The following is a 13,948-nucleotide window of genomic DNA, read 5'->3' on the forward strand; positions in this document are numbered from 1 at the left end:
CTCAGCTTTCCTCTTTCCATTCTTTCATTCCTCACTCCTATTAGAATTTCATCTTTTCCTTCACATCTCTCTTACACTCTGAATTGTATCTTGTTTTAAATCTTCACTTGAAACAGAGAAACGAGTGCCAGTGAAACGACTTCAGAGACTATCAAGTTGCTGGTTCAACGAAAGGCGATTATCTGACGAGCTACTGATGCTGTTGTTTCTTATTACTTTGTACATTGGTCGTCTGTCAAAGAACAAAAATAAAATACATCCCCCCTTTCCCTTCTAATGAATGAAAACTTTAAGACGACTGGAAAACATTATCCGGAGATGTGTGAATGCTAGCAATCGTAATGTCTGTAACTTTGAGCCGACATTTTGACAAAGCTCCTAGCAACTCACTCTGTCTGTCTGTCTGGTAAAAGTTTGAACATGTTTTTTTCTCCCATTTCGCATTTTCGGATGAAGTTGAAACTTTGCACAATTATTTATTAAACCTGACAAGACATGAATCAATTTAAAAAAACAATTAATTAATTGTTGGTGATTTAACTTGGTCAATAATTAATCTTGGATGAAAATACTTTTATCCCCTCCTTTTTGGTCAAAACGTTGCGCAACCCTTGAGTGCACTTTGCGCCCCTTGAGTGCACCTTGCGCCCCTGGGAAAGAGAGGGTCGGAGTTGACCCACATTTTGAGACACAGTGTTTTAGGCAAGATATTAGAATTCTCTGGCTCGATCTTTTCAGATAGTATGAACAGGAAAGTCTTATAGGGCGGTAGAGAGATACAACGGATGATACTTGTTTGATACTTGCTTGATACTTGTTTGATAAACTTAAGTGGGGGGGGGGGGGAAGACTAAGTGAGAAGATATGACTAGACAGAAGGAAAAAAAAGTTACATTTTTAAGATAGCGACTACATTTCAATGTGGCCTCCTAAAATGAGTATTGCTTATGTAACACGGATTGTTTGTTCACTAATTGTGTAGGATTGAGTATCAGAAACTTTACAACAAAATGTTTCCCAGTGGTTTGGTTGTGATCTTAGTTCTCACGTTCTCAGTGACAGGTACAGTTTTCATTTTCCTTGTCAGATGAATAGAAACTACTACGAACGAACAGGTTTATACATTATTCTAAAATGTTTCTTAAATTTTTTGTTGTCTTAGAAATTGAAAAAAAAACACAACAATTTGACTATCTTTCTCAAATAAGGAGTGAAGATCTAGAATCAGGGTTTATTACAGATGTCATCATTTAGTCAGAACTTGGCATTTAATGTCATCATTTAGTCAGAACATGACTTGGCATTTAATGTCATCATTTAGTCAGAACATGACTTGGCATTTAATGTCATCATTTAGTCAGAAATTGGCATTTAATGTCATCATTTAGTCAGAACTTGGCATTTAATATCATCATTTAGTCAGAACATGACTTGGCATTTAATGTCATCATTTAGTCAGAACATGACTTGGCATTTAATGTCATCATTTAGTCAGAACATGACTTGGCATTTAATGTCATCATTTAGTCAGAACTTGGCATTTAATGTCATCATTTAGTCAGAACTTGGCATTTAATGTCCTCATTTAGTCAGAACTTGGCATTTAATGTCATCATTTAGTCAGAACTTGGCATTTAATGCCATCATTTAGTCAGAACTTGGCATTTAATGTCATCATTTAGTCAGAACTTGGCATTGAATAACACCAGCAATTACGGTGCATCATAGCAGTGTTGGTAAATGAGCATGGTATTGATATACGTAAAACAATATTAATATGCGTAACATGTTGTTAATTCACCTAACACGATGTTGATATATGTAACATGTTGTTGATACATTTAGAATGGTGCTGTTACATGTAACATGTTGTTCTTTATATGTGTACTTTTGACATGACATTGATTCATGTATCTTTTTCATGTCATAATGTTTTTCTGTTGATATAGGAATATAGAACAGATTTTAAACATTTGAAGAAACCCCCCCCCCCTCTATTAATTTCGTTTGATTATAAAACATTCGTTGTATTATGTTACAATTATTCAATAAAAAAAGTAATAAAAGAAATTAAAAAAGAAATTCATTCCTACAATATGTTCAAATGATTTAGCAAACTATACATTCATATTTAATTTGTAATAATATCTTAAGGGACAGCCATGTGCTAAATGGATATCTGATCAGCAATAAGAACAATTAGATACAATGAAAATCCCCATTAAGTCCTGTCACAGACAAAAAATAGTTCAATTATTGGATCTTATTCACTTTGGTGAATTTTATGAATACAAAGTGATAATGCTGATGAGATTTAGTCAAGTTTAGACAGTATGTGGTAGCTAGACAGTATGTGGTAGCTAGACAGTATGTGGTAGCTAGACAGTATGTGGTAGCAAGACAGTACGTGGTAGCAAGACAGTATGTGATAGCAAGACAGTATGTTGTAGCAAGACAGTATGTGGTAGCAAGACAGTATGTGGTAGCAAGACAGTACGTTGTTTTAAGACAGTATATGGTAGCAAGACATTATGTGGTAGCAAGACAGTATGTTGTAGCAAGACAGTATGTGGTAGCAAGACATTATGTGGTAGCAAGACAGTATGTGGTAACAAGACAGTATGTGGTAACAAGACAGTATGTGGTAGCAAGACAGTATGTGGTAGCTAGACAGTATGTGGTAGCAAGACATTACGTTGTAGCAAGACAGTATGTGGTAGCAAGACATTATGTGGTAGCAAGTCAGTATGTGGTAGCAAGACAGTATGTGGTAGCAAGACAGTATGTGGTTGCAAGACAGTATGTGGTTGCAAGACAGTATGTGGTTGCAAGACAGTATGTGGTAGCAAGACAGTGCGTTGTAGCAAGACAGTATGTGGTAGCAAGACAGTGCGTGGTAGCAAGACATTATGTGGTAGCAAGACAGTATGTGGTTGCAAGACATTATGTGGTAGCAGGTTGTTGCAGCAAGTTATATTAAGTCGAATGTAAGAAGTTGAGGTCAAGCCAAGTTGTTGTATTGATGAAACAAGTTGATGTGAAGTAGTGGACTTAATGAATGTATTCTAAGTGAATCTAGAAAATGACTCTAGAAAATGACTCTAGAAAATGACTCTAGAAAGTGACTCTATTCATCTCATATCTTCGTGGAAGTGTCAACACACACCATAGTGTAGCTCGTTCGCAAGTAGTTCCTGTAACTGTTGTAAGTTCAATCTCAGTACTGTAATACTGCGAATGAACAATATGCCTATAAAAGAAGTCGTCCTGCATTCTCTTCATAAAGTCGAATTGACATGAAAGTTGTCTTATTTCATTGACAAATCCCTTTAACTCTGAACTAAAAAGTTAAAAAAAAATAATAATTTGTTTAAATTGAATTCCGTCTAAACTCTCTCTTTATAATTGTTTTGACAGGGACGATAACTTGAAGTAAAAAGTACTGAGACACACACACACTTTGAACTACATGGCCCAACTATTTTTTCTTTGTCTCTAGATGACCAAAAAATGCTAAAATCGATGAAAGATATATTAACTTTTCATTATTGTTTTCAGAGTCTAAGGTGGATCTACTGGCTACTCCAGAGACTATCGCTGTTGGACTGTCCTCTAAATTGACTTTAACCTGCAATGTTCCGGTCAACCCAACCATGCATGTTAGTGCAATACATATTTATCACAGTGCTGGACCGGAGCACAACATGTCTCAGTTGGCAAGAATTGACTTGGCAGGCAGAATTGTCAGCAGTCTTCCGAACATGACCTCTGTCTCAGGGCACGTTCTTGTAAACGAAGACTCCAATCTTACAGTGGAATGGGTTTTCCCAACTTCAGCCCAGGCCGGCTACTACGTATGTAATGTCAGCTTGTCAGGGGCTCATGCCCACATTTACCACGAGACACAAAACCATACAGTTGGCAAGACAAAGCCGGACTTTGTCAACATAATACAGGAACTGAGAAAATTGAGAAGCTTTGTGGAATCCAAGTTTGGAAATCAGTCAGGTAACTGAGACAAGTGGTTGAGATAAATTAGCATTTGTTAAGATTCAGGTGAACAAACATTATAAAGAGTCCCGATAATATGAAGAAGATATAGCCTTCAAGACTTTACTGTCTAGATTGCAAGAGATTGTGGTGCTAGCCAGATCCGACTGTTACCTATATATTTTTTCATTAATATAATATTATCTAATATAAATAAAGCACAATGTATGTATGTCCCGAATAGAAATCAAAACCGTTTGACAAAAAAAGTAATAAAAATTTGGCATGAATGCTCCTTAGATCAAGGCGAGCAACGTAGTGTATGTTAAATGTCTTTTCTTTAACAACAATACAATAATGATTATACTACTTCTAATCATAACAAGCGTGGTCGAGATGCCAAGTACGCTTCAACTTGGCTTGGTTTGGCTACCTGTGAAGGAGATTAGAGGTTCGACACCCGACTTGAGCAGAGTTGTGTTTACTGAGCACGAAAAACTATCTCCCAGATACCCCCTCCTCCCACTTGTCTACAAATGAGATTGGACTATAGCGCTCTGAGCATGCTATAAGCATGAAAGTCACACTATATACAAGCCATAATTAAATGTTTCAAAAAATTTTTTATCGCAATATTTTAACATTGTTAATATTTTCTGATTTCTGAACAGGGACATAGCTGGGGAGTAATTAAACAGTGTGTAGGGAGGCGAGTAGTTAAACAGTCTAAAGGGGAGGCGAGTAGTTAAACAGTCTAAAGGGAGGCGAGTAGTTAAACAGTCTAAAGGGGAGGCGAGTAGTTAAACAGTCTAAATGGAGGCGAGTAGTTAAACAGTCTAAAGGGAGGCGAGTAATTAAACGTCTGAAGGGACATGTCGTTTCTACTCCCTTGGCTAAAATTTAAAAATGACGTCATTGAGTCCCAATCTCTACCCAGCATAATTTATTGGTGAGATCAGATGATTGCCATTGTTCCTACAGTTGGTAGTTCACCCTCATTTACTGTCATTAATATAAACAATAACATTTTAGATCATTTGTTTCTAATTGTTCAAAGAAAACAAGGCATTTCTGCAACTTGAAAAGAAACATTGCTAGTGTTTATTTAAAGAATGAATTGAAATTAACAATTGATTGTACAATATTTCAATGTTCTTTTCTTGATGTTTCAGAAAAATGGACGCAGACTTACGAGACTTTTAAATCAACACATTTTATAAAGTTGAACCTTACAGGTAGCTCCACTTCTGATTATCTGTTGTCCAAGGAGCCCAACTCCACTGCCATGCAGTCTGACGTCATGTGCCATCTTCTTGGAGGCTATCTGGCGGAAGTCAGCCCACGTGAGGAGCAGGATATTACACAAGCTCTTCGAACGTCTGGCAATGGGCGTGTTGATCTCATACTTATAGGAGGAAGTGACGTAGATGGCACTGGGAATTGGATGTACATGCGCAATGAGCTTCCACTAAAACTGAATGTTTCTTTGCCAGCTGCACCAGGTCAAGATTGTTTAGCATTTGATACTAAAGCCAGTTTCCGTGTGGTTCAAACCTCCTGTTCAAACCCAAGTTCCAGTGGGACCTCCTTGTTTCTCTGTCAGATTGACACGTAATTGTTCAATGTTTAGTTCTAGTGATTGAGAAATCATCAAAGGTAAACTGTAAATAATAAAAATGTATTCTGACAATATATATGGCTGTTCATTTTGATGTTATTTTCTATTTCCAGGGTTTATACAATCCTTCTTTGATTTAAAATAAAATAAATATATTTTCATGCGTGTGTGTGTTCTTATTAATCAATCGATACATTAGGATCAATGATAAGATATCAATGAAAGATATTATTTGGATTGATAATATTTGCTTGTATATAATAGCTGATGCCCCTGCTTCGCTACGGTTGAAATAGTTTAGTTTGACCTGACCTTTTCTTTCCCATCATTCAGTACAACTGCCAGCATTACACTGTTAACTCTCCGCACTTCTTGTTGTAACGTGAAGGGTATTAAAATAAAATTAATTAATTTGGTAAGTACACTAACTTCACACAACTGCTTTAGATGAGTAATATTATATAAGTGGACGAAAACCTCAGAAGTGCTAAAAAAATTTATCTACGGATGCTATAATCAAACAGGAAGTCACATCATCCTAAATTAGACTTGGAATGATCATTGAGATGTATTGCCATATCATTCAGAATGTAATTTCCCAGCCTACAGACACACAGTCAGGTGTAGAGGTGACTGTAACATAAGCAAAGGATAAACTCAGCAATACAAACCGAACCAATTGAAAACTCAAATGTAAGGCACAACTTTGACATTAATGTTCTGTTTTATAATTGTCCATGTTTTTTTTTAAATTGGAGATTTTCTGAAATGGAGGCAACTCCAATACTTACAACTGACAACACTACATACAAAACATTTCAGCATTTAGCTTTTGATTAGAATCTTATCAAAAACTTAGGTGTCTTATATAACTATGGAGTCCAAATGTCCATTTATATTTACAATTCATGCTACACAAAAAATATTGGCTCGTAAAGTTATGAATCTACTATGGTTTTCAATTGTAATAGGTGCTAGAATAAAAGTGTACAATCCCATCTCTCTCTCTATCCTTTTCTTTTTTTTTTCTCTCTTTCTTTCTGTCTTTGTCTCTCTCTCTCTTTCTGAGAGGCACATTCCTCGTCCCATATGCTAGGACAAATTTGTACAAATACTCCTTCTTCCCTAGTGCTATTAGAGCATGGAATGGGTTGCCTGAGCTAGCCAGGAAAACCAGTGACTTGGCAGAATTTAAGTCATTGGTTAATATGCATGACTAAATGCATGACGCGTAGGACGTAATCATCTTCTTTTTTGAAGTAACGTCTGTATTATATAAGATAAGATAAGATGTCTCTCTACTCTACGTTACGACAGAGTTTAACGAGGCACAGCGAAGCCAGGAGAGTTCTTGCTACAACAGTACAGGACAGAACATTTGTACAGTCAGTGTTACGTGATGCCAATTGTACGAGATTGTGATTTATTGGACATGAAATTTTTGGAGACCAGAGTTGTCAAGTTTTATAAGTTGGTGATGTGGTGTGGTGCAGCTGCCGAGAGGCTGAATAGTCAGAACTGTTACAAGATATATATGATAAACTTTAGCTTGGAGATGAAACGACTATGGGTGTTCACTAAAATCAAAATATTCTCAAATTGTGTTATCCGCAAGTGACCTGGCAGACATCTTCCTGACCCTGAACATTCCGAAGTAAATGACTGCAGCAGACTCAAGGGGAGACTACAAGAGAAGTTTATTTTCCTTTATTGACTCTCGATTCTGACACTTTTTATAACAATTGTCAATTCATTTCAATAGTAATAATATTGCTGTAACTCCAGCGAGCCCAAAGAACCTCAACGAAAGTGATAGGTAAAAACAGCAATTTAATAATAGACTAATAGTCGGATAACAATTACACATTCGAATAATAACAACACTTGTTTACATCAGCCATCTTTTGACTTCCACACTCATTTCCTGTCTCTGTCCTGTGTCTCATGGTGCGCAGTCTCACACCTAATGACAACGTGCAATGTAGTGTCATAACAATAATATAAATCTTGGCAAGGAAATTTTACGATTGAAAATACATTCAGTAGTTAAGTAGACCAGAAAAAAAGTAAAACATTTTTTTTAAATATTAAAAAAAAGCTTACACAAGAACCATACTATTACTGACATATCTCTCAATATTGCAATATTTATATCCCTTTCTATATAAATACTGACCTATTACTATTAATTAATGAACTAATTGGTCAATATTTTGATTGATTCACGTGTTGTCATCGACAATGTATAATTCGTTTCAACTTGATTTGAGAATGGGAAGTTGAAGAAAAAAACATGTAAAATATTTGTACTAGACAGACAGAGTGAGTTGACATACGTTTTGTACTAGACAGACAGACTGAGTTGATATGCCCTTATGAAACCGTAATCCTTTTTGAATGCCCCTTCCTAATCCATCTTAGGCAGACCCACACTACCACTACAGGCCAACATAACTGTCACAGTTAATTTGTCAATATAGCATAGGTTTATTTGCTTTGAATATGCCACGAAGTCTCTTCTGAAGGAGTGCTGAAGGAGTGCTACTTCGTCGATGGTGATGAGAGGTGTTAAAATCGTAGACAGTACTCGAAGATGTCAGGTGATAAGACGTGCCGGGGATTCTATATCTCTAGATCTAAATATTATCTAGTATGTTGAATAAATGAAAATCTTTTTTAAATTCAAATACAGAACTTTAATTTAGAATTTGGTATCACAAAACCTATAGTACAGTATTTACAATAGTAAACTGTATCAAATATAAAATGTTTCAAGGCATATTCTACCAAATACCACCAGAACCCCAGTAGAAATTGTAGCTTATCAGTCCGCTGATGATAGCTACTTTTCTTTTCCAAACTACTTTGAGGCAGAGTATTTTTAACAATATCCGTAACTGTGGCATCTGGTGAAAGAAGCTTCTCGCGCCTCAGGCTAATCAAGAATAACGTGAGATCAACTATTTACGAAGATAGATTGAACAATTTGGCAATTCTTGCTATTGTAATCTATGTAGGGAACAGAACTTGGAGATATACTGTATGATTTCGCTACATGCAAGGCTCGTAAAATTTGATCATGATTTTGTACTTAGTAAAAAATGAATAAAATATAAAGACGAATTTATTTTTTAATACAAACTCTTAATTTTCACTAATTAACATCCCTACCCAGATTGGGCCCCGCAATTGGGCCTGCTCTGGTTATAACCATGGCATTTATCAGAATTCTATGGAACGATCTATAGTCTCCTCACGACTGAAACGTATTATATATTAGGTGAAGCTTTGAACCTCACTGAACATTATATTTATACAGTATTATTAAAAGAATCCGCAAGTATGTGCGTTACGTTGAGATACTAAGATTGTTCAAAAAAAATTAAATCCATCCAACAAAAACTAACGCCCAATAAAAGAGCAACCTTTACGTTTGGGGTTCTACAAAATATAGGTCATAGCCTTGGTCATATTGAAATCTTAATAGACTTGGTTTCATCTCACTGAGAATTGACACAATTTCAGCAAGCGATTATCTCCCTTGCGTTTGTAGAGCCCTTGATCTATAACAATTCTGTGTCAAAATGACATTAAATGCGAGAGTTACGTTTCTTTGCTATCTTATCGAGGTACTTATAATCCGGAAATACTAAGTCTCATGGAAAGATAATTGTTTTAAAGACATCTTTCAAGTTCACCTGTTTGGTTAAAGATTTGATGGTAATTGTCGTAAGTGCAAATTGATAACATTTCTTTAATGTGTGGGAAAAAGTTGTTGCTATTTGAAAACTTAGAAGCCAGTTCTGTTTCACTATGTCTACATTGATCTAGTAAATAATTGAACTTAGCACATTTTTCTTATAATTTTTGGAGCTACTATTAAAGAGCATAAAGATGTGTTTGTTAATCTACTTGCTGTGTTTAACTATTTCATCAATCACGGGCACAGGTATGTAGATTGAATGTTGATACTTTTTATATTGGTGAGTTGTTTGTTTCAGAGTTTGTTTGTTTATTTCTGTGTGCAGAAATGGAACAATGCATCAAACGAAACATAAACAAACTATTTTAACCGTAGCGAAGCAGGGGTATCAGCTAAGCGGATATTATCAATACAAATAATTATTTCAATTGCTTTCGAATCATTGATCCTGATGTATCGATTGATCAATACGAACACACACATGTATGCAAATATATTCATTTTACATGTAGTTGTCATTTCTAAATATTATAGGAAGTAAACTTTTCTTCTTGATGTCAGCTTGTTCTACTTCATTACTTGTTGAATGTCTTAGTACAAAAACAAAGAAGGTTACAAGGACAGTTTGTGTGGAGACACAAACTCAAAATCGGCTCCCGAAGTGGTCCACCCAGGCAGGTAAAAAGGCAGGTTTCAATATTTTCAGAAAGAGCATCAGAATGAAATTCTATCAAAGATAAATGATATAGAAGAATGTAGAAAAAAGGTCAACGGATCTTGTGTGGTTCCCAAGGGATCAACAGACCAAAGTATAGGTGAAAGTGAATGTGAAGTTAGATGTGAAGACGGCCTAACTAATGTCTTATAATGAATATATAATTGCCTAATTGTTTTGTAAAGGGACAATCTCTTATTCCTCAAGAAAAAAAAACATTTCCGTAAAAAAAAACAACCTCAAAGAAAAAGATTGGAAGCGATTCAGAAACAGACAAAAAAAATATTGTCATTAAAAGATCAATTGCAAACTAAATTAAAGTTGATTGCTTTGTGCTACAAGAGAAGAGCTAAGAATTTTGACTCTAAACACAATGACACACACATAAACTATAGTGCGTTTTTTAAAATACATCACTTTTCAGTATTTCTTATGATGCTCAGCTAATTTTAAGTCACATGGTCATTTAATCCCAGTCATTCAATCCCTAAACAATTAATATTTTATACAGCATTGTGTAACGGTAGTGTTAAGACTTTTTCTTAAACTACACATATTAACTAATAATCTAAAATATTTATATATAGGCTGTTCGATGGTATTCTTAAAAAAAAACACTGTAGCAGCGCTTTAGTACCACCATTATGGGAAGAAAATATGGCAAAATATAGATAAGCTTTTGTGCGGACCGATGAGGACCACCTCTGACTTTGTATTATCACACAAACTCTCTTTGTAATCTTGTTTAAAGTCAATGTCTTACTTATATTAAACAAAATATTGTAAACTAAACATTAATTTCTTATTTGTCAATTAGAATAAAGAGAATAAAAAAGAATGATTTTTCGTTAGTAGCTATAATTGCAAAATTGGTCTACAATAGTTTATATGATGTAAGAACTCATGCGCAAATGTTTGTTGGCTCTCATGATTCATTGAAACTCTCTCGTGGTTACAAAGAACTTATTTAGTCAACGCCTTGTGACGTACAATGAACGCGATTGTTTAGAAAGTATATTTAATGTAAAGTAAGATCTAATCTAATGCTCTAATCCAAGACAAATTTAATCTCTGAAACTGCAGTCAAAGAGAATTGAATCTAGCTAAATAACAAAATTTAATCCAATAAAATTATTTTATCTACAGATAATATAATGAAGCTGGAAGTCACACCAAGCACTATTAAACTTGGGCTAACCAGTCAGATGGAAATTGTCTGTTCAGTGGCCCCTGACCCAGCTGGTAATTACATCGTTCTGAATATTATCATTTCTCAGTCGACAGACACATTGGAACCACAATACACAGACGTAGCTGGCGTTGAGGCAACGCTAGAGCCATCCTTATATGTCAACAATTCTGCGACTATTCAAGGTCAAATTTCCGTCACCGACACCTCTTACTTGAAGTTAAACTGGACCTACCCTACAGAAAACGAAGCAGGAAGGTATCAGTGCGTGGCCACACTCTCACAAGATGAAGAATTCACGGTAGTAGCAGAGACAACAGTTGACCTTGAGCAACCAGACTTTGATGACTTGTTTTCAGAACTGGATCGAATTAAAAGCTACTTCATGGCGGAGACACGTAACGTCACAGGTGAGTTAAGTACAGTGAAAATAGATCATTCCAGCAAGGGCATCCATTTATATAAAGAAATATAGATTAGATAAAATTAGATAAGATTAGATAAGATAGTAGATAGATAGTAGATAGATAGATAGATAGATAGATAGATAGATAGATAGATAGATAGATAGATAGATAGATAGATAGATAGATAGATTGATAGATAGAAAGATAGATAGATAGATAGATAGAGTAAATAGATAGAGTAGATAGATAGATAGATAGATAGATAGATAGATAGATAGATAGATAGATAGATAGATAGATAGATAGATAGATAAATCTCATTATCAGTCATAGTTGTTGTTTTTGTGGTAAATAACCAAACAAAACATTTTTTTTTCAAGTTAAAAACGAATTAACCTAAAACATTAATTAAATTCTCTCTTCTGAATTATTTAAAACAATTAACTTTCTTGTCAGAAAGTCTAGAAATCTAATTATCAATAAGTACCTTGATTCGTCGCTTGATTAAATGGTTTGGTTATGAATCTTGCTAGATGATTTTCACTAGCGTTTCAAATTGGAAATATTGTGGTGCATGCATTAATAACTCGGGCTCAACTGCTAATTAGCCCTCAAATCTCTCCAGTTTACAAAGAAATGTCTAAGTCTAATTAAGCGTTGTGACGTAAAATTAAAGAGATTTTGTGGTGCAGATTTCCTGCCGTAAGAGCTCATGGACAAAAGTTTATTAGCCCTCGTGATTGTCACGTGTTTGCAAAAACATTTTTTGTCTAACTAAGTTATGTAATATAAAATGATACAAATGTTTTCCTTATGGGTCATTAGTAACGATTTCATTACTAAACGTACCTTATGGGAAGAAAACTATCTTAAATCTTTTATCTTATAATTTCTCTATCTTTCCAGAGCTCTGGGAAAAAAAGATGGAGGGCGCTGTTACTGCTGTCTTCAATAGGTCAGCTGTGTTCGATAACAGGATGTATTTACTGTCTAAATATAGCAACATGAACCGGAACCAGTCTGAAGCCATGTGTCAGTTTGTTAGCGGTTACCTGGCAGAGATCGAGAGTGACCAAGAGTTTGGTTTTGTCAAAGAGTTTTTCAACAGTCTCTACATGGCCAATGGAACGAAGGTGATCGTTGGAGGGACAGACCAGATCAAAGAAGGAAACTGGCTGTTCCAGCACTCCGGACACAATGTCCCCTACTTTTCATGGGCCCCTGGCCACCCCACTAACAGCAGTGGCGACAATAACAATGACTGTCTGGCGCTGGACATCAGCGATGGGTACAACATGGTAGATGTACCATGCAACACGTCTGGACAGAACTTCCGGTCAAGGTTTCTGTGTGAGATAACCCATTCACCATATTCATCATCACAGTAACAACATATACCTCTTTAAAACATAACATTTTACACTTCGCTCATAACATATTGTGCAGACATTACACATCATATTTTGTGGACATATTAACTCAAATTCAACACAAACATTCCATCCCTAAACAGTTTCACTGTAGCAAAAGATTTTTGTTCAAAGCATCAGATCAATGATTATGCAGATAGTCGGGTACCATTCTTCCACTCCACATTGAGCCACGTAAAGAAAACAATTAGACTAAGAAGTATGAAGGTGCAATTACATTTCTCTAATTGGAACATCATTTGTGGGTACTTATTAAGACTACTAATTACTTACAGTCAATAAACACATCTATGTGGGAAAACTAGTTTTAACTTTTAGACTTTTCAATACTTCAGGAGAGTTTATTGATCGTCTTCAGCACTAAATTGACCACTACATGTTTTATTTTAGTTTCCACTATTTTCTTTCCCCCCAAAAAAATCTCTTTAAAAAATGAAGTAAACTGTTACATGTTTCTTCTAGCTTTATTATGTCTATTACAGTGCATTAGTTAGACTGAAGTCGGGTCATGTTTTAGAGACCAACCAAGATGATGGATTGCACATACAGGAAAGACAAAAATGTTCAGGAGGGGGAACAACTCTGCTTACTTTTCATTTCGATTTGACGTCAATGTTCAAAAGGTGACCAAAACATAGAATAGTGATTCTTACCTGTGTCTGTTGTCTCAGGATAAACTGAAAGAATTTTGATTCACCAAAAGAAAAAATCTAAAATAAACATGAACTATATTTTTAAAAAATACTTCAAAAAAAAAAGCTTGTATTAAGTGTAATTGTATCAATTAGTTTGGATCCGTCATGGAATTGAATTCGTAATAGACTAGACATAATAAATCTGTGCAATTAAAAATATTTTACCAATTGTTTTTGTTTAGCGTTTAGCTTGTAGCTTTC

General features: G+C 35.2%; 2 protein-coding genes across 3 annotated transcripts; both read left to right on the plus strand.

The window, feature by feature from the left end:
• Nucleotides 1-849: 849 nt before the first annotated feature.
• LOC106074980 (uncharacterized) lies at nt 850-5,771 on the plus strand. 2 transcript variants are annotated; one of them, XM_056007753.1, is made up of 3 exons: nt 850-1,115; nt 3,559-4,008; nt 5,163-5,771. In XM_056007753.1, the coding sequence occupies exons 1-3, from the start codon at nt 1,088-1,090 to the stop codon at nt 5,603-5,605; spliced, it is 921 nt and encodes a 306-aa protein (XP_055863728.1). In that variant the 5' UTR covers nt 850-1,087; the 3' UTR covers nt 5,606-5,771. The 2 variants fall into 2 exon arrangements, with proteins under 2 accessions (XP_055863728.1, XP_055863727.1); XM_056007752.1 differs by having other exon boundaries at nt 856-1,062.
• A 3,515-nt stretch (nt 5,772-9,286) lies between these two features.
• Nucleotides 9,287-13,916, plus strand: LOC106074979 (uncharacterized). The gene is made up of 3 exons (XM_013235889.2): nt 9,287-9,557; nt 11,173-11,625; nt 12,529-13,916. Exons 1-3 carry the CDS (start codon nt 9,503-9,505, stop codon nt 13,008-13,010), a joined length of 990 nt encoding a protein of 329 aa, XP_013091343.2. The 5' UTR covers nt 9,287-9,502; the 3' UTR covers nt 13,011-13,916.
• Nucleotides 13,917-13,948: the final 32 nt, after the last annotated feature.

The sequence above is a fragment of the Biomphalaria glabrata genome, chromosome 13 (genome assembly GCF_947242115.1).
Source record: "Biomphalaria glabrata chromosome 13, xgBioGlab47.1, whole genome shotgun sequence".
Classification (NCBI taxonomy): Eukaryota; Metazoa; Mollusca; class Gastropoda; family Planorbidae; genus Biomphalaria; species Biomphalaria glabrata.